We start from the raw sequence: 26,981 nt of genomic DNA, 5'->3' as shown, positions 1-26,981 counted from the left end.
TTTGTATGTTTTCTCTGGAGCCATCACACTCTCTGCTAATCATTCTATGCAGGGACAGAAAACCCGCAGCTTACTGGCATTTACCTATTCCTCCTCCAGTTGAAAAAGGCACTTTAAAAGGAAGGCAAAGACTGAATACAATGAAGGATATTTCAGATTTGACTGTGTGCAAACCTTTTGTTCCTCCCAGGTACAGGTTTCCTCATCTTTAAAATACACATTCCTCTGTATGTGACGAGGACCCTATGACTCAGTCAAAAGGCATATGTGGATGGTAGCACAGACATGCAATTATTGATCTCCAGGTTTAGGAAACTGCATGTATGTGTGAGAAACTGGTTGAGATACGGCTGGGGGTAAAGGGAGGTGGGTCTGGCTGGCTGTGGTGGCTATAGGGGTTGGCAGGATTTCAGGGCTGACCAAGAGAAAGGATATGGCTGTGAGGTGGTTTTATTTGGACACTTTGACAGGTTTGCATGTGGGAGAAGTCTCATATAGCATGAGACCTTCCAGAGGGGTAGGTGGGTAAGAGGAAGACAGCAAGTAAACTCTGGGAAAGAAGGATCAGAGAGGGAGTCTAGGTGATGTCACTCAGCAGCCAGTGGCAGGAATCTCTGGGTCAGAGAGCTCTAAAGGCCAGCATCAGTCTGGGGTCTGTATGGCCCCAGGGTTTATCTTGTCCTACTTATACTATGGCTAGCAGATTTTGGCTGCTGTTTTGCAGGCTATGCAAAGCAGGCAAGCTCTAAATAGTTAAAAATCTGCTTATTTGAGCGCTATGTTTAAAACAACTGGATGTGTCAAAATTTGGGTTTGGCACTGGCAGGCCTTTCAGCTAATGAGTCCCAGCCTGCTGTGAAGAAATAAACAACCCAGGGGCCAAAATACAGAAGCTATCATTGGCTCATTCATATAACAATAGAGAAGCAAAGCTTTTCTCAGTGTTGCTTGGTGGTTTGAATTGGTATCCAATTAATGTCTTAGACATTTTGCTAATATCTTGCTTGCTCTAACCATTATCAGCCCAGACATTAAAATAGTGACATGTCCCTTGAAGACACATACTTCCTCCAATATATACATGTAACATTTAGCATGATGCTATGGGGAACAGGACGAGCAACATTTTTTTTGAGAGAAAATTGCTAGTTGACTGATTAATGACTACATACAAAGGTGACAGGGGCCAAAGGAATACTCCACAAAGCAGTTTTTCCTATCTCAGCTGCTATTCAGGGAAGTGCGGACTGCTATGTTGGGTGAGCCTGTAAAATGCACTCTGGTAGTGACTCTTGGCTCCGAATCCTAAAAGCAAGCCTAAGGAGCTGGGATGGTTCCATACTAGGGACATGTTAACTTACTGCATAGAGAAGCTGAAAGAAACAGTGGTAAACACTATGATGGGGATTGGTAAAAATCTATAAACTATAAATATAAGATACAAGCAGCTAAATTCAATATATCAGTGCTCAAAACAGTTGTATGATCTCCTGGGAGGTCCATGACCTCTGCTTGTTCAGTGTCCTCACCTCGCATCTGTATCCACCAATGAAGTCACTGCACGTTGCCCCGTGCTGGCAGGGGTTGGACGCACACTCATCGAGCTGTTCCTCACAGTAGCTCCCAGTATAGCCCAGGGGGCACTGACAGTAATGTGTGTTGCCAGCATTGATGCAGACACCTGAGTGCTGGCACAAGTGTTCAACAAGCACACCTGGGAAACCCAGTGAGGAAGAAATGTCACAGAAGAACATGTGACACGTGGGGTTCAAATCAACCAATGAGCAAGTAAACCTAAACTGGCTGACACATCAAATCTTATTCTTAGCCAGTTCTTCACAGCCCTCAGTACCAGATGTATATTAAAAATAAACCCTGAAAGTGGAATATACCTTAGTTTCATTTCAAATACATTTCTTCCTGGAATCTCTGAACCTATTCCTCTACCCTTACATCTTCTATCTTGAGCCCTTTCCCCAGAGCCCTGCCCACCCACTACTATCTGCCCTTCCCTCTTATCTGACAAAAAATAATACCTGCTCTAAATGCCACTGGTCAGTCAATATTTCAGTGAATGACCTGAGTCCAAGGGAGCAAAGCTTACCTCTCCTGGAGGCTGCTATGTCACAAGAGACATTGGGCACGTCACAATAAGCACCAGCCCATCCAGATGGACATCGGCACCGGGACTCTGCTTTATCCTGAATGCAAGTACCTTTGTTTTTACATGGAGACCGACTGCAGAGGTTCACCAGGGTCTGAAACAGAGGCAGGGGTGTACATACATCAAAATCCAAATACTAGAAATGAAGAAAAAGAAGTTCTATTATGTTACAAGAAATCAAAGAAAAGCACACTGATTAAAAAGAAAAGGAGCCTTCATCTAGTAAAAGAGCCCTTAAACTAGATTCAGTGTTCTGAGGTACACCTAACCATTTTTTATGTACCGTAAGTCTTCACTTAACGTCATCATTAGGTTCCTGGAAACTGCGACTTTAAGGACAACAATATATAATGAAACCAATTTTACCACAGTCTAATTGATATAAAAAAGAGTTAAGTTCCTGTACTTATTTCTGGTTAAAAAAGTCACTAAACTTCAAATTCACACCCACTTCTAATATTAAACATTAAAATAAACAAGCTATACATTCATTTAAGAAATATTAATAAAAACAAGTAAAATAATTATTTATCCAATTTTTGGTGAATCCGCGAGTAACGGTAGTCCTAATGGTGGCAGGTCAAGTCAAGGAATAAATGTTTGCAAAGCAAAACTGTCAGCACCTCTTACCACCACACAGTTCAGAAAGCAACACTAACCAATATGGCAGGCTTGCTGGGTGGTTTTGTACCACATCGTTTATTGTTGTGCACCCGGTACAATTATCATAGGCTTTATGAGTTTTCATTTTACAATAATTGGCATATTCATTCATTTCTTTTCTTTTTTTTTTTTTTTTTCTTTTGAGATGGAGTCTCACTCTGTTGCCCAGGCTGGAGTGCAATGGTGCAATCTTGGCTCACTGCAAGCTCCGCCTCCCGGGTTTATGCCATTCTCCTGCCTCAGCCTCCTGAGTAGCCGGGACTACAGGTGCCTGCCACCACACCTGGCTAATTTTTTGTATTTTTAGTAGAGACGGGGTTTCACCGTGTTAGCCAGGATGGTCTCGATCTCCTGACCTCATGATCCACCACCTCAGCCTCCCAAAGTGCTGGGATTACAGGCGTGAGCCACCGTGCCTGGCCCCATTCATTTATTTTCTAACCCATTTATTCCAGTTCAGGTTCATGAGTGGCCAGAGCCTATTCTGGCACAATGGGACAATGTAGACATGTCCACTTCACCCAACATACATGGCTTTGAGTTGTGGGAAGAAACTAGAGTCCCTGGAGAAAACCCACACAGACATGGGGAGAACATGCAAACCCCACACAGACAGCAGCTCTGGCCAAAACCAGATTTTTTCCACCACTCAATGTTATAACAAAATGACGCTGAAGGAAACAAAGTTATTTGAGGGCCTGCTGTAGTCTAATTCCTCTTAGGTCTTCTATTTAAAAGGTTATTACCAAAAAAGTTTAAAAATTCAAGGAAGCCCAACAGGTTAAGCTATTCCCAATGCTCTAGACATGATTTGCCTACATGTATGGCCACCCCGCAGTGCTAGAAAGAAAGAGTTAAAGCTGTCAGACAGGTTCACACTTTCTGTGCTAATCCTGTGTGAGAAATCCACATGGGTCTTGACCAAATCTGTTATAAGCCTAAAATAAGCTTATAATTAATGTTAATAAGCCTAAAACCTGTTTAAGAGCTTATTTCTAAGGAAGGCAATCTGAGGCAAAGAGTGCACAAGGACTGGCACCTTTCATCTGAATTCACACATGGAGTGGCTTGGCCCCTTGAGGAGAGGAAGGCCAAATTCACAATATAGACTGTTTGCTGGAAGAAGGGAGGAGTGCTTCGTCAGCACTTCCAATCGACGCTATGAGAACAAATAGAAGCCCAACCAAAAACGCTCTCGGGATCCATGGAATCTGCAACAAGCCGCTTAATTCTGTGGAGGTGGGTGCTCCCATGTCTAATATAGCCTAAGCCTTACTTAAGTGCGCCCTGTAAGTCAAGTTTGGCCATTTGTTCCTATGTTCTTTGGAGTTATTATTCTATCACCATTAAAGAGGTAGAATAACATAAAATTAAATACAGTGCTGTTTGGTATGCAGCTTTGGAAAAGTTACTTTGCCCCTCTGGGGCTCAGTTTTGCCTTCTATGAAATCAAAGGTTAGATTAGTTGCCTATAAGGGCTCTTTCCATCCTAAAATTTTATGGAAGTGTGTATTTACATATTTGAACTTAAAAGATATGCAAATCGTTTGGTTTTGAGAATGTTACCACATTGTAAGATATAACAATTATCATTATTACCCCCTTAGATGTTGCATCTGACCTTTAAAAGGTTATTTTGATTATTCTCTATTTTCTTCAGTTCTTTCTGTGCTTCCAATGTAAAACAAAACAAAACAAAACAAAAAACAAAAAACAAAAAAACTGTGTTTATTTCCCATAAGTATTTTTCTGCAGTTCGTGGTTAGCCTCTTTTCAAGATCTTACGTTTGTGAATCTATATCATATTTCCAGCACCATTTTGGAATCTGCAAGTTATTAAGAAGTTACCTAGATTATCTCAGGGACATTCCTGAGATCCACAATAGTCTCTTTTAGAAGGAACTTATTCAGACTAGAAAGTGAACAGGTATAATATTCAGCTGCTCTAGGGGAGCAGTTTGGTGAATGGGAAGGAAGTCAATTACCTGACAGTTTTTCCCAGTGTAGCCCAGGGGGCAGCTACAGTGGTAGGTACCCAGGCCATCAACACACGTTCCCTCATTCAGGCATGGATGAGAGCTGCATTCATTGATCTCATGGAGGCAGAAGAGTCCAGTGAAACCCACAGGGCACAAGCAAGAGAAGGAGTTAATCCCATCAACACATGTGCCACCATTGAAACAAGAGCTAAGAAGCAAACAGAGAGAGCAACATCAGCTATGCATCTGGTGCCTGTGACTTACTACTAGAAAGTAAGATTTCTGGAATCTAAGATGTTACAGAGGCAAATACCTCTGAGCAACCCATATCCCGTAAACTTTCTTACAAGCTAGATTGGGTGCCAGAAGCTCTGAGGTGCCCACTTCCTTTCTATAATCAAAGGCTCAGAAGTATTTAAAAGACTGAGCTTAGTATAGATACCTAGAGAAAGTGAAGTTTTCTAGGTTTTACCCAGTTCTTCTGTAGTTTTCCCATGTACCTCATTTCATTTTATCTCTAAGTCAATTTATTTGAAAAATCCTCTTCACTATAGATTATTTATAAAAGACAAATAGAACAAATATGTTCATGATATTATAAAAACAAATGAAACAAAACTCCCAGAAATTTCTTAAAGACTGGTAACAATTCCAATCTCTGCAGAGAAAATGGAATTTTTGGATTTTTGAAATGAACAAGAGACCAAGGGAAGAACAGAACAGATTTATAGCTCTTTCTGTTCTCTAAGCAAGAAATAATAAACCATCCCTATAAACTTTGCAACCTCTGACCTTTAACTTTCTAACTACATATGTTTTTCAGGAACCAGTAACTGGGCAATAGGAGATGACTGTGGACTGGGATCCATGGGGACACCTCATCCCTGCTCCACAATTCTAGCACTGTGCTCTGAAGTTTCCTTCCCATTCTCCCTTTCTCTTGTAAGATGCTGATGCCCGAGTGATTGGTTGCTCACCTCTCAGTGCACTCATCGATGTTGTTCTCACAATGGACTCCATCAAATCCTGCCTGGCACTTGCAAGTGTAACTGTTGACGTAGTCAGAGCAGGTCCCTCCATTCTTACAGGGTTCACTTAGACACTCATTCATGTCTGTCTGGCACTTATCCCCAGTGAAACCCGGAAGGCAGAGGCAGGAGAAAGTATTCACTCCATCCACACAGGAACCTCCATTCTGGCAAGGATCTAAGCCATTACATAAGAATTAGAGCTCTGAAGAGTAGCATCAATTTAATCTTAGATTCATAAAAGTGAATGACCTGAACTAAGTCACGCCGAGGGCAGCATAATTCTGACTTTTTCATTGAATTCTGCCAACTCCCCCATTTATGAAAATCAATTCAGTAATACTTGCTTGAAGTTTTTAACCTGTTTGTTAATTGGAATAAACTTCATCTATATCACCACCAACAGTTTTGTAAAACCAATAGTCATAAAACTTGCATTGGTCCCTCACACATTTGCAAATCAAATATGTGCCCCAATACACAGACTATCAATCAATATTTTCAAAAGGTATATGTGATTGTGCAGTGTGTGGGGGAGGACAAAATACACATATTCATGTTTTTCCAGGCATATTAACTAGATAAATTAATCTTCTCTCTCCCTTTCACTTCTGTCTCCTCTCTCTCTTTTTCTCTCTTTTAGATTTCAGTAGCCTTATGAAACAAAGTTTAAATAAAAATTGGAACACTTTATACTCATAGTAAGGAACCAACAAATTTTAAGCGACAGTCATGCCACGGCACTCTACAATCATATGGCATACAAATCAGAACAAGAAAAACAAGCTGTAGCTATGGCTCTTAAGGAACTTAAAAATATAATTGCAAAGATGGGTTATACATGTAAAATGAAAACTAAATACTAAACTAATGGGTAATGTGACCCTTATTTTATTAGAGAAACATTTAATATACCTCATTTATCTCTTGAACTAATTCCCTTATAAGACTCATCTGCAGTCTCTATTAAAGCAATTGTAAAAATTGTTTCAGTTAAGAAAAAATTGTTTCTTAACCACAGTACACAGTTACTATAATTTCCATAGCATCTTTCAGGAAACTCACCATCCATAGTTTACTGAATTATTTTAAACTCATTGTAAATACTGTTGGTTCCACTTCATATAGAAAAATTTAAAAATACTCAGTATTTTGAATGACATGTTACTCAATGTGAGAAAGAAATACAAACAGCTTGATCTCACTCCCTAAAGTTCTCCATCAATTGTGCCTTGGATACATACTTTTTTACCATTTGTAATACATCATTAAAATTATTTGTCCATATGTCTGTTTTTTTTTTTTAAAGATGAAGTCTCACTCTGTTGCCTGGGCTGGAGGTGCAGTAGCACAATCTTGGCTCACTGCAACCTCCACCTCCTGGGTTCATGAGATTCTCGTGCGTCAGCCTCCCGAGTAGCTGGGATTACAGATGTCCGCCACCACGCCTGGCTACTTTTTGTATTTTAGTTTCACCATGTTGGCCAGGCTGGTCTCAAACTGTATCTATATGTCTTTCTTCCCTAATAGACTATGAGCTTCATGAAAATAGAAACTAAAACTTATTTATCTTATCACTGCCAGCGCCTAGCATGGTGGCCTCCCTATGATAATCTGAAGTTATATATCCTATAAATTAAGGTGCCATTATTAATGCATTGTGATAATCTCATTTGAAGTTTAATGACTTAATCATTACACAAGTAACTTAGGATTGGTCAGTACATACGTAATAAAACTATTAAGGCTAGGGGAACAACCACCAGAAAGACGTAGGCAGTATAATCCCTATAGTTTTCATTGGGCTGCGAATAGCTCATGTTCATTCAATAACAATGAAAAAAACCATGTGGCAGTGAGTAGAGTCCCGAGGGACCCCTGTCTTAGTAGTGAGCCATATTAGCCCTCGACTAAAGACTATTTTGGAACCAATTAACAAACTTGAAGTAAGACTCTGAAGGATTGGACTATGTCCAAATAATTGAATATTTGAATAAAGTTCAAAAATGTTTTTTTAAAAAAGATATTTAAGAAAATTCAGCATGGAACAATGTAAAATGGATGTCTAGCATCCAACAAAAAATTACCAGGCAGGCAAAGAAGCAGGAAATACAACTCAAAATGAGTAGAAAAAATTTGAACAGAAACATACTCAGGAGTTTCTTATATGGTAGAAAAGTAGGTAAGGACAATAAAATATGGTCAATTATTATCAACTATAAAACGATGATACTCAATATGTTCAAGAAGGAAATAAAAGGATGAACATGACAAAGAGGGAGATAACATTAAAAGAAAGACTTGAACTAAACTTCTACCTATAAAAACATAATATCTGAGGGAAAAATATACTAAATGAGATTAACAGTAAACAAGAAACTATAGAGGAAACAATTAGTGAACTTGGAAGTATAACAAGATATCTTCAAATAATAAAATAATCCAAAATAAAACACTAAGTGGAAGAAACACTGAAAAATAAATGAATCAACCTTGCAGTCTAATAAATGCATAATGAACATTATAAAGGGGAGAGGCAAAAACTTTTGGGAAAAAAAAGGTTAAATATTTTCCAAATAATGGTTAAGTATTTTCCAGACCTGGACCCCTAACCAAAAATACAAGTAAACTCCAAACAGAAGAAACATAAAGAATACTACACTAACAGGCATTATAATCAAGTTGGTAAAAATCAGTGAAAAGAGGATATCTTAAAAGCAGCCACAGGAGAGATAATTATATATGAAGGAACAGATAAAAGAATTGTGGAATAACAGCAGATTTCTCCTCAGAAATAATGCAAGGTAGAAGATAATAGGATAGCTTTAAAGTGCTGAAAGAGTAAGTCAATTTAGAATTCTCTTCTCTGTGAAAATATCTTTGAAAACTAAAGCAAAATAAAAACCTTTCTGACACACAAAAACAGAAAGACTTCATCACCAGGAGACAAAGATTACACAAAATATTCAAGGGATTTTTTCAGACAGAAGGAAAATGATACCTGATGGAAACACAAATCTACATAAAAGAATAAAGACCAACAAGACTGGAAAATATGTGGGTAACCTAAAGACTTTTAAATTATTTTTCAAATTTCTTGAAAAAATAATTTACCTTTTAATTATATATTTGGTGGGTTTAACGATATATACATTTTATAACAACAATACAAGAGAGGCCAGGAGGAATGCAAATGTGAGTGTACAGCTCTTCTCCTCTATATGAAGTTGCATGATTGAAGGTACATTATAACAAGTTAAAGTTGCACACCAGTAATCCCTACAATAACTACTAAAAAATATATAACGAATACGGTAGTGAATATAGATAAATTTTTGAAATTTATGTATGTAGATAACATATAATCATAAAAATACGCAATTATTTCAAAGATGTCAGAAAAAGAGGAAAATGGAAACAATAAACAGAAAGAACAAAGATAAAGCAAACAGCAAGATGGCATATTTTGAAGCCAGCCATATAAAAAACTACATTAAATTTAAACAGTCTAAATACCTGAATTAAAAGATGGATATTGTCATATTGGAGAAAAAAGATAAGACCCAACATATGCTCTCTACAAGAAACCCATTTTAGAGAAACAGGTCAGAAGTAAAAGGATTTTTAAAAACACACTCTAATGATAAAATAAAGCTAGAGCAGCTATATCAATATCAGGCAAAGTAGACTTCAGAGAGAGAAATATGACAAGAGTTTAAAAAGACCATTTCAAAATGATAAATGGGTCAATTCCTCAAAAGGACATAAGAACCCTAAATGTTTATAAGCACTTAATATTAGTTTCAAAATTCATTAAGCCAAAACAAATAGAATTACTAGAGAAACAGATGAATATACAATGATAGTAGAAGATTTCAATACTCTTGAATAAGAAATAAACAGAAAGCCTACTTACTATACTCTATGAATAATAAGTAGACAGAAAGTCATAGAGGACATAAAAGACCTGAATAACACTATTATCCAATTTGAATTAATAACATTTATAGAACACTCTATGAAAAAATCTGCAAAACAGACATTCTTTCCTCTCAAAGAAGAGACAAATTACCAATAGTAGAAACATGAGAAGGAAATCGTCACAGATCTTGCAGACTATTAAAGCCCAGTAAGGAAATGTTACGAAACAAATTGATGTTATGTCAACAAATTTGACAAAACAGATGAACTGGAGGAATTCTTTGAAAGACAGATGTTACCAAAGCTCAATTAAAAACAGATAGCCCATAAGGCAATATATGCATTAGGAAAACCAAACTTGTAGTTAAAAACTTTCCCAGAAAGAAGGTTCCATGTCTAGATATTTGGAAGAAAATACACCAGTTCTACATAAATTCTCCCAGAAAACAGAAAGAAACACTTCCTGATATGTTCTATGAGGACAGCATTGCCCTCCTATCACAACCAGACAATGATAGTACAAGAAACCTGGAGAACAATATCCTTCATGAACACAGATATAGAAATCCTTAACATTTTGGCAAATCAAATCCAATAATACATAAAAGGAGTAATACATAATGACCAAATGGAATATAGCCAATAAATTTAAGATTAGTTTAACATTTGCAAAATATTAAATAATAAAGTTGATGACAATTTACTTATATTAAAAGACCAAAAAATAATTTCACCATGTCAACAGATGTAGAGAAATCAACTGCACACCAAAAAATAAACATTCATTCATTATAAAAATACAAAAAGACCTCTTAACAAGCTAGAAGTACAAGGTCTCTCAATTTGATAAAGAGCCTTTATGAAAACCTACTTAATGGTAAAAGACTACATACTTTTCCCCCAGGATCAAAAACAAGGCAAGGCTGGCTTCTCTCACCACTTCTATTCTGCATTTATTGAAGATCTTAGTACAATAACACACAATATGTAAAAATTAACTCAGATCATAGGCCAAAATATAAGAGCTAAAACTATACGACTTTTAGAAGAAACCACAGTAGATAAACCTCGAGTTTGGATTAGGTGAAGATTTGTTAAACAAGAAATATGAAGCATGAACTATAAAGAAAAAACATGCATACACTGAATTTCATCAATGTTAACATCTTCATCTTCAAAAGAAATCAAAAGAGAAGCTATAAATTGGAGGGAAGTCGTTGGGAAGCAAATACCTGTCAAAGAATTCCTACCTAAAAATATAAAGAACTCTTTCAACTCAAGAAGACAAACAACCCAATTATTTCAAATTGACAAAAGATTTAAATAGACATTTCACCAACGAAGATATGCACATGGGCAAAAAACACATGAAATGATGCTTAACATCATTGGCAAAGATAATAACACAAATTAATATCACAATGAAATACCACTACACACCAACTAGAAGAGCTAAATTTAAATGACTGATATCACTAAGAGTTTGTGAGCATATGGTTCAAATAGAACTTTCATACAATTCTGGTGAGAATGAAAATAGTACAACCACCTTGGAAAATATTTTGGCAATTTCTTAAAAAGTGAAACACACACTTAGCACATGATTCACCAATTCTACTCCTAGGTATTTACTCAAAAGAACTAAAATCATATGTCCACCCAAAGACTCATTCATAGCAACTTCATTTGTAATATCCCCAAATTGGAAAAAACCCAAATGGCCATCAACCAATGAACTGTAATATGTCCATACAATGGAATACCGTGCAACAATAAACTAGAATGTACTATTGGTATAAACAACATGGATGGATCTCAAATACTATGTTCATTAAAACAACTCAGAACTTCTCCTGACTTATGCTTATCTGATTGCATTTATACGGAATGATAAAAACTGCCAACTAATAATCTATAGTGACAGAAGGTAAACCTGTGGCTCCACAAGCAATAAAGAGAGAGAGAAGGTTAAATTGCAATGGGATGAAGATAATTTTAGGGTGATAAATATGTTTATTATTTTGGGTGATAGTTTCAGTTACCATATGTCAAAATGTGTCAAACTGTACACTAAAAATATCTGCAGGTTAATGTATATTAATTATACCTCAATAAATCTGTTTTTTAAAAAACACTATCATAGCATTGTCCTCACATTTTCAATGTTCACAAATTAAAGGGAATACTTAAAATATATTCCACTGCCTCAACTCCAAGACACTAGCTTCAAAAGAAAGAGTTAAAACACTACTCTTAAATATGCTGGATAAATGACCGGTATGCCCAATGTCAGGCATGAGTGGTGGCAGCCTCCACTGTGCTCTCCTCTGCTCCCTGTGTGCTTTCCTTTCTTCAGGGGGGCTTAAGAGCTGACTGGCATACTCACTGGCAAGACAGTCATCGATGTCCTCCTCACAGTCCATACCACTGAAGCCTGGTGGACATTCACACATGTAGCTGCCCTGGGTGTTATGGCAGAGACCATGGTTCATGCAGGGCTTGGAGATACACTCGTCAATGTCAATGGTACACCTCTGACCTAGGAACACAAGGCCAGTAAATGACCTAGTCCTTGGAAGGTGATTCCCACAAACACCTATGCAGGACCTGAGCTTAAGTTGGGGTGCATGGAGCTATTCCACAAACTGGTTGGTCCCCTACTTTAGGAAGTTTCAGGCAGACTTCTGTGGCCTAGGAAGTTGCTGCCAAGGTGCTAAAACTCCCTGAAGAACGAACATCATGGCTTGAGAGTCTGCGGTAGCAGCCTTCCAGCCCTAGGGGGCCCCAAAGACACGGACAATGGAAAGGCTTTCTAAGTCATTCCAATTAGCAGCTCCTATGCAAAACCTGTGTGCTCTTGACAAGAGACAGGCCTCAGAAGACCAGCAGGGCCTTCCATATGATCTGATAACCTGACCACTTTGTTTAAAGCTCAGAATGCATGTTCTTGGCTTCTCCACACCCATGTTGTTACCTTGCCAGCCAGGAGCACACAAGCAGGTGTAACTCTCAAAATTTGGTGACTCTTTGCAAACAGCAGCATTCTCACAAGGGTTTGGGGAACAGGGAGCCAATACTGTCTGACAGTTCTTGCCTGGAAAGTAAATGACAGAGTTTATGACACATAAACAGGTAAGAAAATGAAAAATTTCCCAAGTTGTATCCCAAGGATGTTCTCTGAATTTAAGTAAGAAGTCCTGATTAAGAGGCTTTGAAAATGGAGAAACCCATAGTCTTTTCAGCATTGGCTCCGATATTGCTAACTGTGTAACCTTGGGCAAGATAGTTAGGGACCTCCTACAACTGTGATTTTATGAACTAGGCCTGTTAAATGTAGTTTCCCTACATTACTATTTCTTTCTTTCTTTTTTTTTTTTTTGAGATGGATTCTCACTCTGTCACCCAGTCTGGAGTGCAGTGGCATGATCTCAGCTTACTGCAACCCCCATCTCCCAGGTTCATGCCATTCTCCTGCCGCTGCCTCCCAAGTAGCTGGGACTACAGGTGCCTGCCACCACGCCCGGCTATTTTTTTATATTTTTAGGAGAGACGGGAATTCACCATGTTAGCCAGGATGGTTGCAATCTCCTGACCTCGTGATCCGCCCACCTTGGCCTCCCAAAGTGCTGGGATTACAGGGTGAGCCACCGTGCCCGGCCTACTATTTCTTCTAGAGGGGAAAAAGTAACAATGTGCTATCAAGTCTTTCAGGTAACACAGTCATGCTATGGTTATTCTGCCACTCTACGCAACTTAGCGTCACTATCAACAGCTGTTATCAACAGCTGAAGACTCCAGGGAAGTAATAACTCAGCCATGCTCCTGACTGCATGCCGCAACCTGATGAAACAGACAGTTATTGTCTATGTTTGTGTTCTGTTCCCTCTGAATGAGGAAAATAGATGAAGAGGAGACAAACAAGCCATAGAAATATAACCAATCACAAGAAGGCAATAATAAGCCAGTAGAAAACAAAGAATAAATGTCCCAAGCACACTCCAAATGTAACACCTGAAACAAAGAACAGCTATGTGGCATGCAGTCACACTCACGTCTTCTCAGTTGTAACAGCCGTCAAGGGGGTGACATCTCTGAGTGAGATGTAGCGGTACTGAATGTGGGAAGTAAAAAGGTCATTAAGAGGAAAAACTTCAGATTCAAAGAGACTTACAGGTAAATCCTAGATGTACCACTTACCTATATGACCTTGAGCAAGCAAACTCCCTTTGCCTCAGCCTCCTCATGTGTAAAATGGCAATAGGAACTTCTACATTGTAGAATTATTGAGGAATACATTAAATAATCCAAAGTACAAAAAGTGCCTGGCACATAGTAAATTACCAATAAATGGTAGCTGTATTATTGAAACTAAGACAAATAGCTAATGTCCTGGAAACGGTCAACTGATAGACAACCATCAGCTATGTGCCTGGTTCCAGTCACATACAATTAAAATTTTTTTTTCTTTCAAATACTTAAGTACAATGTAGGCAAATGACTGTCTACCACTTGCATCTTAGGAGGCCACAATGTTTCCTCAAAGCTCAAGATCCAGTCAGTAAGGGCAGGAAGGACAACTGAGGAGTGAGCCCTTGGAGCAGCACTGCAGCCCCACAGACCTGGGCACTCAGACTCAGGCACTGACAAAGCAAGGCCAAGTATCCCCTCTGGTCCCTGCTAGTACTTCCAGGACCCACCTGTGTATGGCAGCACACAGTGGCAAGTGTAGCCACTTATGTCATCAAAGCAGGTTCCTTGGTTCAAGCATGGATTTGAGGCACATTCATCAATATTCACCTGGCAGTTATAGCCTGTAGACAAAAGGGAAAAACCAAAAACAGTAAAACTTTCTGACAGTCTCATTATCTCAATTTCTAACCAATTCTCTTTGGGGGTAAAAACTGAACACACCAGAAAGTGCATTCATTTCTTCAGGCCACTGAAATATCTGTTCATTCATTTCAGCCCCATGTCCCTGACATACAGTCAGTAAATGACAGCAGTCAATTAGTTGAAAAGATGTATGGAAAAACAGTCTGTTCTAACGGTCTGAAAGCCTAATGCCCCTCCAACTACAATTAACTTCTCAATAATGAAGTTCTTGGTTCAAAAGCTTGTTGCATGATCTATTTATTGTTTATTTATTTTTGAGACAGGGGGTCTCACTCTGTCATTCAGGTTGGAATGCAGTTGTGTAATCATGGCTCACTGCAGCCTCGACCTCTTGGGCTCAGCAATCCTCCCACCTCAGCCTCCTGAGTAGCTAGAACCACAGGTGCATGCCATCATGCCCACTTGACTTTTTAAATTTCTTGTAGAGATGAGGTCTCATTATGTTGCCCAGGTTGGTCTCAAACTTCTGGGGTCAAATGATCCTACCACCTCACCCTCTCAAAATGCTGGGATTACGGGTGTGAGCCATCACACCCAGCCAATAGCTTGCTGCATGATAAACATAAGCCCTTTGTATATAACATTTCTGGTCAGGAAAAGGGATGATGTTTTTGAATACTTTAATCAAAGCCTCTGGTTTACACCCATTTTTTCACAGGCACAGTGTCTACCACCCATGTGGTACTTCCTGAAGTTACAAAGCTGTTTTCTCCTGATTCAAGGTATGAAACCTTCTCCCACTAAGAAAAGGATAAAAGGAATAAAAGATTAGTGGAGATAGCACTGTACCCAAATACTGCACACCTTTGCATCTGCAATAGGGCCTGGCACAGAGCCTTAAAATAGAGAAACTATGGCACTGTGGAAAAGAAAACATGGTCTAGGAATGCAGAGGTATGGGTTCAAGGAGTATTCTGCTGCTCACTGGGCATATAACTTGGGATCTTACCTTTTGAATTTTATTTTGTTCACTGATAAGCAAGTCTCATAAGATAAGGAAATAAAAGTGTTTTGAAATCTACAAATTTCTTTGCCAATGTAATACAATATATCAGAAAATTAATGGCTGAAATATGGTCTCAGAAAAGTTTCAAGTAATCAAATAAAGTGGCTCTAAAACATGCTGATGTATGACAACAGCATGGTACAATATTTGAGTGAGGAAATCAATGAATAAGTAGAGAGATGAGTGCAAATATAATGATTTATCCACACAGGTCTCTTTTGTGAGTTTCCAAGAGAAAACTGATGGTAGAAATACAACAGTGATAACTCAGAAACAGAATTTACCCAACTCCCATGACTATACATTTGTTGGGTAGGCCAGCAGTCCCCCAACTTTTTTGGCACCAGGGACTGGTTTCGTGGAAGACAAATTTTTCCATGATCCGGGGTTGAGGGGATGGTTTTAGGATGATGATTCAAGCATATCCCATTTATTGTACACTTTATTTTTATTATTATAATATTACACTGTAATATATAATGAAATAGTTTTACAACTCATAATATAGTAGAATCTATATTATAATGTAGAATAGGTGGGAACCCTGAGCTTGTTTTCCTGCCATTAGACAGTCCCATCTGGAGGTGATGGGAGACAGTGACAGATCATCAGGCATTAGATTCTTATAAGGAGCACGCAACCTACATCCCCCACATATGCAGTTCACAACAGGGTTCGCACTCCAATGAGAATCTAAGGCCACCACTGATCTGACAGAGGCAGAGCTCAGGCGGTAATGTGAGTGATGGGGAGTGGCTATAAATACAGATGAAGATTGGCCCCCTCACCGGCTGCTCACCTCCTGCAGTGTGGCCTGGTTCCTAACAGGCCACGCACAGGTACTGGTCTGTAGCCTGAGGGTTGAGGACCGCCAGTGAAGACCAAAGATGACTAAGTAACTAAGAATATCTCAATGTGTTGAAAGAGTTCTGAACATGTGGATTCTTCCTTGATATTACTACTATCTTAATTACAGTAAGCATAGTATTTTCATTCTACTTTCATATATCTATTTGAACTATTATAGACTCAAACCTGGACCAGGAAGCTTATAATTGGACACTTGGCCAATGCTGTAAAACTGGAGTCTTAACTGTTCATCTCAAATATGACTATTTCAGGTCGGGTGTGGTGGCTCATGCCTGTAATCCCAGCACTTTGAGAGGCCGAGGTGGGCAGATCACCAGAGGTCAGGAGTTCGTGACCAGCCTGACCAACATGGAGAAACCCTGTCTCTACTAAAAATACAAAATTAGCTGGGTGTGGTGGCGCATGCCTGTAATCCCAGCTACTAGGGAGGCTGAGGTAGGAGAATCGCTTGAACACAGGAGGCGGAGCTTGCGGTGAGCCAAGATCACGTGCCATTGCACTCCAGCCTGGGCAACAAGAGCGAAACTCCATCTCAAAAAAAAAAAAAAAAAAAAAAAGAAAAGAAAAATAAAAATTACTATTTCAATAGGTTACCTCACTGCTAGGCTGAAGGTAGAAATTGTATCTATTCATGTTTTTATTCCCCAAGTGCCTTAGAAGTTCTAATTGTTCAATATGTTTGCTACATGAATGAATGAAAAGAGAAAAGGAAACTAAGAAGTGAGTCAAGCAGTATGCAACAAAAAGAAGACAGAGCAGACACAGAAAGATGTACTTTTGTTTTCACCTTTAAAGCCCTTCTTGCAAGTACACCTGTATCCATTCACCAGATTGTCACAAGTTCCTCCATTCTGGCATGGATTAGAAAGGCATTCATTTTTGTCCACTTCACAGTTGATGCCAACCCAGCCTGCATCACAGAGGCACTTATATCTGAAAGAAGACAAGACTTTTTAGTATAGGAGGTATATAAATGTACAATTGAGTCATAGAGTGAAATACAGGACTTGGTGAAGAAATGGGGTAAACTGATCTCATTTCTACTTTCATGGAACTATCCTTGCATCACCTTGCACATGGTGTGTACCATGTGGCCCTATCAGGTGTATCCAGTAAAGAAACCTTCTTGGTGCTTTCCTGGCTCACCAAGTTAGTGAAATTATAATGAAATTTCTTATGTAAACAATGGTTTGTACAATATATTGGGCCACTCTGAAGGAAACAATATCATGGATAAATCTGCACAATGTATTTTATTATACATAAAACTAAAGTAAAGCAAACACTAAGATCATTAGTTTTTGGTGCAAAATAGATACCTAGGTTACTATCAGGGACCCTGAGCCACTCTAAGATGCTCCTGGGATATTTCATATCTTAGTCATGCTTTGTTCTGACCTGAAACTTGGCTTCAGAAAGCACCTAGGGTATTCTGCAAGAAAAGGCACAAGAATGAAGGTATTTGAAATGTAAATATAATCTCCAATTTGAACATCACTAACACCTAGAATGTGATATCAGGAAATGATAGCTTTCTTATCTGGAGAATTTTAAGAAAATGAGAGATGGATAAGTGTGCCTTGAAGGCTGCTATACTCTGAAACAGTAATACTGAGTTCATTCATTTTAAAATAACTATTTACTATTTACCTCTAAACACTTTATTCTTTCATTTTTCAAAGTTTGCAAAGGAAAATGTCCAAAGCCATATCCTATGGCAAACACAGCAAGAGTATAAGAGCGTCTCATGAGACCTAATGTCACTCTATGGTTCTAGAAAATCACTAACACATCACACAAGTCTGCGGAGCTTAAAAATTGCAAATGTTTTATCAGGGACATTTCTAAAGTTGGCTGAAGTGGCCCTACTTCAGAGCACACACTGGCACTGTGACAGAACAGAGCTGAGCTATGTTTAAGCAGGGGAAAAAAAAACAAAGGCTAGAACATTCTTCAGAAATCATTCCAATAATACATACTAAAAACATAATTGCCAAAGATTCACACAATGAGTCTGGGTTCCTCCCATGAAGTCCTTGCTAATGACCCATATAAGGGAGACATTCCTCCTTATGTTCCATCTAGGTCCTCACTTACGGAAGGGAGGGGCTAGCTTCCATGGATTAAGTGGTAATTCAGAAGGCTTTGATGCAGACTACCAAATCTTCAGCAAAGTTTCAGCTCAAGGTCCCATTTGACGACTTCAGGCTGTCACCAGTACTACAATCTAATTGGCTTAACACAGGTCAATAAGAAGCTATTACCTGGGGCAGCTACTCACCCACTGAGACCTCCAGTACAGTTTCCATGGATGCAGGGATTACTCAGGCATTCGTTCACCTGTGAGTAGCAGCTGGGGTGATGGGGCCCCTCAGGGCATATACAGCGGAAACCATTCACACCGTTGATACATGTTGCACCCTTGCGACAGGGATTGGAGGCACACTCATCGATGTCAATGTTACATCTCTGCCCTGTGGAGAAGGGGGACAGTGTTATTTACATCCTAAATGCTCAGGAAATAGACCCAGAACTATAAGACACATTATGTTTTCACCTTTCATCTGCTCAGGCCATAAGGTGTTTTGGGGCACCAAATGACAAGATGTAAGGAATTAGATACCCAATAACACTTAATGCCATGCAAAGAAGGAGCAAAGAGCATTGACTTTTGATAATCAAGGAAAGTTAACAAAAGGTTGGAAAAGTGTTATAGCAATTTGGTATTTTCTTTCAACTCAGAAATGGGGAAACTTTACCAGGTTCTAAGAAGAGAACGTCAAATGTCAGCAAAGAAGGCTTCTCTTTTTACTGCTGTCCTGAGTACAACTCAAAGAAGCATTCATTAACATGCTTTGTGCTGGTTTACCACAAATTCATTTTCTCAGTTAGCCTCTTACATTTCTATTTATGGTAAATCCAAATTAACTGGAATGCTTAATGAATGGGATAGTAACTTAATTCAATAATTAAACTGATTGTAAAGAAAAGCTATTTTGTTTTCATTCTTAGAGTCGTATTAATCCATTTTTTTAACCTCAGGAAGTAGAGTCTCAAGGTATAATTTTGTTGTCCTCTGATATTGGAGAAAATAATGCAGATTCCGTCACTTTAGACCTATGGTTCTTAAACTTTAATGTGTAAAATCATCACTTTAAGTTGTTATTTTAAGTGGAGATTCCTAGGCCCTATCACCATAGCTTGCGATGAACAGAATCTAGCAAACCGTATTTTTAAAAATGTAGGTGGAGTAAAAACTAGATTTTGAGAAATTCTGTTCTAGACAATTATTACTTATCATCATATAATGCAGATACTGGGAGTAAGTGAAATTGAAGTGGATATGTTGTTCCTCTAAGACATAGCCAAGATTGCTCTTTAAAAAGACGTCTGTTATAACCTTGATATTTCTTAGGCTGAATAAAGTAACACGGGCAGTTATACAAGTGTTTCAATTTGCTACATTTTGAGTAACTGAGATTTAACTATATATTCCAAAATGATATGAAATGTTAAAATTACCTATAATTCTATAAATGAGTGGGATCAAGCAACTGCTATGAATTTATAAATTTCAAAGAATACAATGTTCTGATTCAGATTTTGAAAACATGCATTTTTCTCATTTAAGAAAGAGCAATCCTGTATTTAGAACAGGACATTCCAGATGAAATAGACACCCACTCCTATGAAGTATGAGTATTCACATTTTTTCACCCTCCATTGCTCTCTAAACCATTATTGGTGGTTCTTGTGGTAAAAAACCCATAATCTGGAAGTGGCTGCTGTTTTCCTCTTAAGTGTTTTATTAATAGCTTATTTTTAAATACTATTTCCTTGGCCTCAACCACTGGTTCTTTGAGATGTTTGTCAGTGGCACCAAAATATGAACCAGAGCTCTTCAACCACACAGTTAGCCTTGGCCTGTAATATAGTGGAGGATGACAGGAAAAAGCCTTTCTCATTTTTGGCCTTTTCTTGGAAGCATCTCCTCAGAAGCCACTCCTCCCAAGTTTTCTTTGTTTGCTTTTAAACTCTTTGCAGAATAAATTTTCAAGCCATCTTTACCCAAAAGTGTTAAATGCATTCTACTATGTTGATTGACAGCTGTTCCATCAGCAAGGTCCTACCCTCAAGGAGTTTCCACTGAGCATCAGAAAAGTCCAGTGGAAGGCCAAGCAATTTGTTGGGCTAACTGAAATGAGAAGTTACCCAGTGTTTCTTCTGACTCAGGTACTCAGTAAATTGGTGCTTAATAAATGAAAACATGGTATAGTCCACACTTCAGAGTCTGGATTAGCTAGCAAAAGTGCTGTATTTGAGTCCCATTCATTCGTTCATTCAGCAACATTCACTGAGTGTTTCCTGTGTGCTAGACATTGCTTTAGACACTTGCTATAAAGATGATTAAACGAGGTCTCCACCTTCTGGGAACTCACAGTCCTCACTATGCAACTCACTGGCAGGCCGTGAGTATATACATCAAGGTCTGTCTCTCAGTTGCCTTATTTGTTAAATGGGGATAGTAGAACTTCCTTTCTGGATTGTTATGAGAATTCAGGAAGATAATGGGTATGAAGGTGCTTTGTAAAACTGAAAAGCAGTTTATAGAAGTATCACATAATTCCTTACCTTCCCCCATTTAAAAAGGTTCTAAGAGAACAGATAACTTAGTATTAAAACAAAAAAAAACCAATATCCTTTAAAGCTGTCAAAGCTATTGTTAGAATGATATGGGAAAAATATATTAAAACAAGAGCAAGAATAAAACTCCTTACATTTACCACTCATGAGTATATACCACAGTCATCTCTGACGTTTTCAGCAGCTCATTAAAAAAACCATCTCAGACACAGACAACAGTTCCATGAACAGGGGACCACCTAGTAACCAAAACATTCCATTTCTTGCTTATAAGGTTTCATGCTACACCTTAGGTTTATTTTAGAATATATTTAGCCTATGTTCTCCCTTCTTGACCTTTCTGGTTTGCTGAATGTTAATAAGAGAAAGAATATGATTCATTGGCATTTTGAAAAAATGAGTCCAGTAGAAGCCTTACATAAACACACGCGCACACACACACACACACACACACACTACAACAGGCCCCTAATCAGGATGTCCAGTGTTGTGGGAATGAGCATGGGCTCTGGGGTCAGATTGCCTGGGATGTAATTCTGGCTGCTGTGCACTGGTAACATTACTTAACCTCTCTGTGTTCTCAGTTTCTTATAAATTCTGTAGGTATTCTCAACAGCAGTGACAATTGAGACTAGGCACATAGTGCCTAGTTCAAAATTAGTTCTTCATAAATGTTACCTATTCTCTTTGTATTACCCACTTACCAACAACGTGCCTATTATCCTATCTAGCAGGGATTTCTGTGTATTCACTTGACTGCCATTTGATCTTGGAGTCACAAGTTTCAGGATGCTGAACATCAGGCTACTACAGCAGCACTGGGCATTGGGCATGACAGTTTTCATCAGATTTGGCTTCTCAGTGATCTTTCACTGAACAGGGATCCCTGTGACCCATTTGGGCTGCAAACTTTCCTCTCTAATGTCCACAATCATACCAAATAGGAGAAATTCTTGTGAAATAGAGAAGAACAAAGTACACTCCTGGCAAATGAATGGTGGACATTCACTTCACTTTGCTCTGGCTTTTTGCGGACTGTATCAAAAACTTTGAAGGGTGTTTCACATTCGGGTACAAACAACCACATGGAAATTATTAAATGGTAACATGTTAGTGGCTGCTTCTGTGTGTCACTGTCCAGAAAGAACAGACTGTACAGTGTGTGCCTTCTGATGATGCCAATAAGAAACTCGGGTGTGTCAGTGAGGGGCCTCAGGTTTCTGTAGTAGCCTCTAGCACTTTTTGATCAGGAGGGTAAAAGACAAAGTTAATATTAACAAATAGAGAGAAGATGTGTGTGTGTGTGTGTGTGTGTGTGTGTGTGTACGTGTAAATGCTTAGGCTGTTTATACTTTAAGAGGAGTTACATTCAAAATTCTTCTAGCTATTTACTTTCTTCCTCCTGGGCAGAAATATCTCTCTCATGCCACCCAAATTAGGGAGGTCTCCCCAAGCTCTGACCTCATCTAACAATATTTCAGAGAAGGAAGTACCCAGAAATAAGCATTCAATATTTTCATAGAATTCTACCTTGAGTATGTCAAAGAGGAAGTACCCAGAAACAAGCATTCAGTGTTTTCATAAGATTTTACCTTGAATATGTCTTTATGGAAGGCCTTGACTACTACCTGTAGTCAATAAACATAGCTTTGGAAGCAATATAATTCAAGCAAAGCAAAGGCAATTTATGGTCTGTCTAGGAATTATTTTCTGGTAGCAATAAACATATAATCTAAAAACTCTAATTAATGAAAAGTATGTTTCAGTTTAGAAAAGGTCTGTGAACAGAAAACTGATCTAGAAAAGCAGAGAAACAGACTACTAACCTTCCAGAGAGACAAAGAAATAGGAAACACTTGAAAAGCAATATTCCTTTGGATGCTATATTCCCAAAGTGATAGGGCTGAAGGAGGGGCCTTGCAGTAAAAGGAGCTTTACCTGTGAATCCTGGTGAGCAGACACAACTGTAGCGATTAATGCCATCCATACAGATTCCATGGATACAAGGGTTACTTGCACAGTCATCAAAATTAATTTCACAATTAACCCCTGGAAGAGAAAACCAAAGGGAAACCACTCAATATTACCACAGAAATACTAAGGCTTTCTGCTTGTGATGCAGCAACGTGTAAGAAATCTAAGGTGAATTCCAGCCAACCCCGGACAGAATAAAGCAGCAGTTCTCAAAATGTAGTCCACTCTTTCAGGAAGATATAGAGGTCCAAAGGATTTTATTAATCATACTTAGCCATCATCTTTCCTTTTCACCATGCTAACATTCAAACTGATGGTGCAGAGGCAATGGGGTGAAATTGATCGCATCAGCATGAATCAAGGCAGTAGAACCAAACTGTACTATAATTATTCTACTGCTCACCTCCATGTGCCACAGTTAAACAAGCAAAAACACCAGTTTCACTCAAGAGTGGCTTTGTTGAGGAAGTTAAAATTAGAAACTTTATAATTTTAATAAATCTCGAACCTTGAGTAATGTCTACTACTCCATGTGATGAAATAGAGTATACATAAAGCATTTCTGTGGCATGCCAAGTATGAAAGTTGTCTCCAGGAAGAGCTATACTGCTATTGTTTGAGCTGTGCGTTGAAATAGCTGCTTTCTTCATGAAACCACATTTTAATTGAAAGAGCAGCTGACAAGACAAACCAGGGTGAATCACAATTGAGTATTTAGCAAATATTAAGTGAAAGCAGCAAGCCTGTCATTTTGAGGAAAAGCAAATTAACAGTATTTTTGCCAAAGATAAAACTTAAGCTTTTGAATCAAAATTAGAATTTTGGAATTTTTATCTATCACAGTGAGCTTGACACTGCCTGTCAGTATTACAGGCTAAATTTCAGGATAAATCTTGAGTCTAGTAACTTCCTCCTGAGGTAAGCTGCCTTATTTTTGCTCTGCTGCCCAGATGAATGGAAGAGTTTCGTTATATTAACAGTATACAATCATTATTGCTACCATTATTTGTAAAGAGATATTTGTGAAATATATTTGTAATATATTTTGTAATATATTTGTAATATATTTCACAAATGTCTTTTTACAAATAATGGTAAGGATATTTTTTACTTTTATATGAATTAAGTGATGCTTTCTGAGTATCATACAATAATATTTTGGTAGTTTAAAAGGACTAAAAATAAAAACTGGTAATGAGAATAAAACAAAACAAAACACCCAGGATAAAAATGCCATACTTGTGATTCACTCATACTTTGTTTTTCTTTTTTTTTTTTCAGAGACAGGGTCTTGATCTGTCACCCAGCCTGGAGCGCAATGACAAGAGCACAGCTCCCTGCAACCTCAATATCCCTGGCTCAAGCAATTCCCCCACCTCAGCTTCCCGATTACAGGTGTGTGTACCACTTTACCTGGCTATTTTTTTTTTTTTTTTAAGAGATGAGGTTTTGCTATGTTGCCCAGGCTGGTCTCAAACTCCCAGACTCAAGCAATCGTCCCACCTCGGCCTCCCAAAAGGTAAGGTATACACCTGTATGTATACCTCATACAGGTATGAGCCACTGTGCCCATACTCTGCAATAATGTTTATTAATAATAATTACAGAGGAATAGTTTATTGAGCTCTTACTATGTGCAAAGTACGCTGCTTTGCCTGTCAAGTAAGTTTTCTCTAACCCTGTCACCCAACCTGCATATTAGTCTGTGTTACACCCATTTTATAGACAACAGGGCTGACATGCACAGTGCCACCATTAGGGCAGGAAAGCTGGGCTCTGTACCCTGTTTGTGTGGCTCCACAGCATCCTCTTTCTGCCACACTGTACTGTCATCCCGTGATTAATGAGGCTATGCTGCCTAACTAGCCATAAATGAGGGAAAGATTTCCATATTCCCTGCAGAGAAGTGGATATCTTTAGGAGATGTTTCTAACCTTTGACTGACAAACCCCCTTTACCCTCAAACCAAGACGGCAGCACCCCCTCCCAATGAAGCCCTGATGATCCAATGTGACTCTAGCCCCCTGTCCATTGTGTACTTGAGTAGGAAAAGACGCCTGGATCAAGCCAGGCCAATGAGATTCTCTCATTACAACACTGAAACACAGACTGTGTGACCTCTGGTCTAAAAATGCCCAGTTTCCTGTTATTTTCTCCAAAGCCTTATTATTCAATTGCTTGGAATCTATAAGAGGCTCTGGGTGCTTTAGTTAAGCTCTGTTTCTTTGTTTTGTTGTCGTTTATTTTTTGTAAATGATGACTTAAGCTAGCTCAAGTTGGTCTGTTACTTGAAACACAAAGAAACTTACTTAAAACTTTACTATCATAAAAGCACAGATTAGAGAAGGCACTGAAAGTAACTCTGGGTAGTATATCTCACTTTAAGTACCCAGTGACTGACTACCACAATTTTAGCTGGCAAATTGTAAAATATTTCTTCCACCCACTCCCCTATCCGAACACCAAACTACCAACTTAGGCCATATAAGTGGAACAGGAATTCTTACTCTAGAACTTGAGACTATTCATAATGCCTCGTTTAATGGATTTTCCACCCAGGTCCCTGATACATGCCAGCTCTTTCTTCACCCATTACAGACCAACATTTTTTTTAATGTTGTCTGACTGTTGCTTGCTTTAATTCTCCAAATAACTGCAGGAATGTCTTTGGCAGGTTCTGACAGATTCTGGGCCTTCCTTTCCATGCTGCCTACAGATCACTCATACTGACTTCTCACCTTCTCAGTGACAGCTACTAAACCATACCCTCTCTGTCCTCCCCAGAAAACACCTGATATATCCTGATATAATGATACAATCCCAGAGAAAACAAAGTGCTTGCCAACCCTCCACTCACCCAGGTTTCCAGTATGTTTACTATGATGGGAATGATAGCAAAGTCTAAAACAGCCCCTCCATTCTAAAGGCATCCAGTCAATTGCTTGTAAATCTCTCAAATTTCTTTTCCTACTGTAATTTCTCATGTCTGAGGAACAGCCTGGAAGCAAATTGCTTTTGGAAGTTTTCACAAAGATCTATTCAGCCCTTTTAGTGAGTTATCTAAATGGGGGAGGGAAAGGCATTTTCAGCTGTGACGGCATGGGATGTTTTTCGTATGCTTGAGCAATTCAAAAAGGACTTTGTTTTCAAACTTGGCATGTATGAAGTCTTGGATAAAGACCAGAGCCTTTGACAAGTTTGAAGAAATGGATTTGGAAACAATAAAAGAAAATGAGGGCAGCTAACTACCTTCTCCACCTCTGCTCTCTACATAGGTCATTTTCCTTACATCCAGAATGAGTACTCAATAAATCACTCCTTTATATTGGCAGGTTTCCTTCTAACAAAGGCACACATTGGTTAATCTTCCACTAATACATTTTCCTTTGATCTGGAACATAAACTTCCCTGTCCATTAACTATAGTTATGACCATGATCATTCATCTAATAAGTAAAACAGAACCATTCAAACCTGTGAGATGCTGCTCCCTGAGAAAATAATACCCCATTCCCCCAACAAGGAGCAGCATGTCCTCACGACCAACAAGGAGTCATTTAACCAAGGTCAGAGAACAAGGATGAACTCTGAGGACAGGAAATGACAGCTCTGCGTTCTACTTTAGTTACTGTGGTGTGTTGCAAGGTATCTCCTCTTCCTTAGAATCCCCCAAGATGGCTAAGGCCCCACCAGAGACAAGTGACTGAAGAAACATGACACACTAAAAAGACTGAACTGTGAAAGAGAAAATACACTGAAGGAAGGGAGACAGGGCGGGAGGAAGGGAGGCAGGGCGGGAGGAAGGGAGGCAGGGCGGGAGGAAGGGAGGCAGGGCGGGAG

At 38.7% G+C, this 26,981-nt stretch overlaps 1 protein-coding gene across 1 annotated transcript in view; it reads right to left on the bottom strand.

Moving 5' to 3' along the window:
• The window catches only part of NOTCH2 (notch 2), a gene marked incomplete at its 5' end in the record, with an annotated part of 65,603 nt that overhangs the window by 29,862 nt on the left and 8,760 nt on the right, over positions 1-26,981 (bottom strand). Inside the window, 10 exon segments of the mRNA XM_011972473.1 lie at positions 1,530-1,714; positions 2,105-2,258; positions 4,813-5,014; positions 5,784-6,012; positions 12,142-12,294; positions 12,730-12,849; positions 14,453-14,566; positions 17,312-17,457; positions 18,806-18,998; positions 23,107-23,217. Of these exon segments, the coding sequence (XP_011827863.1) occupies positions 1,530-1,714; positions 2,105-2,258; positions 4,813-5,014; positions 5,784-6,012; positions 12,142-12,294; positions 12,730-12,849; positions 14,453-14,566; positions 17,312-17,457; positions 18,806-18,998; positions 23,107-23,217 (1,607 nt within the window).

The sequence above is a fragment of the Mandrillus leucophaeus genome, unplaced genomic scaffold (genome assembly GCF_000951045.1).
Source record: "Mandrillus leucophaeus isolate KB7577 unplaced genomic scaffold, Mleu.le_1.0 Scaffold1292, whole genome shotgun sequence".
Classification (NCBI taxonomy): domain Eukaryota; kingdom Metazoa; phylum Chordata; class Mammalia; order Primates; family Cercopithecidae; genus Mandrillus; species Mandrillus leucophaeus.
This window is presented reverse-complemented; position numbering and strand designations above follow the sequence as displayed.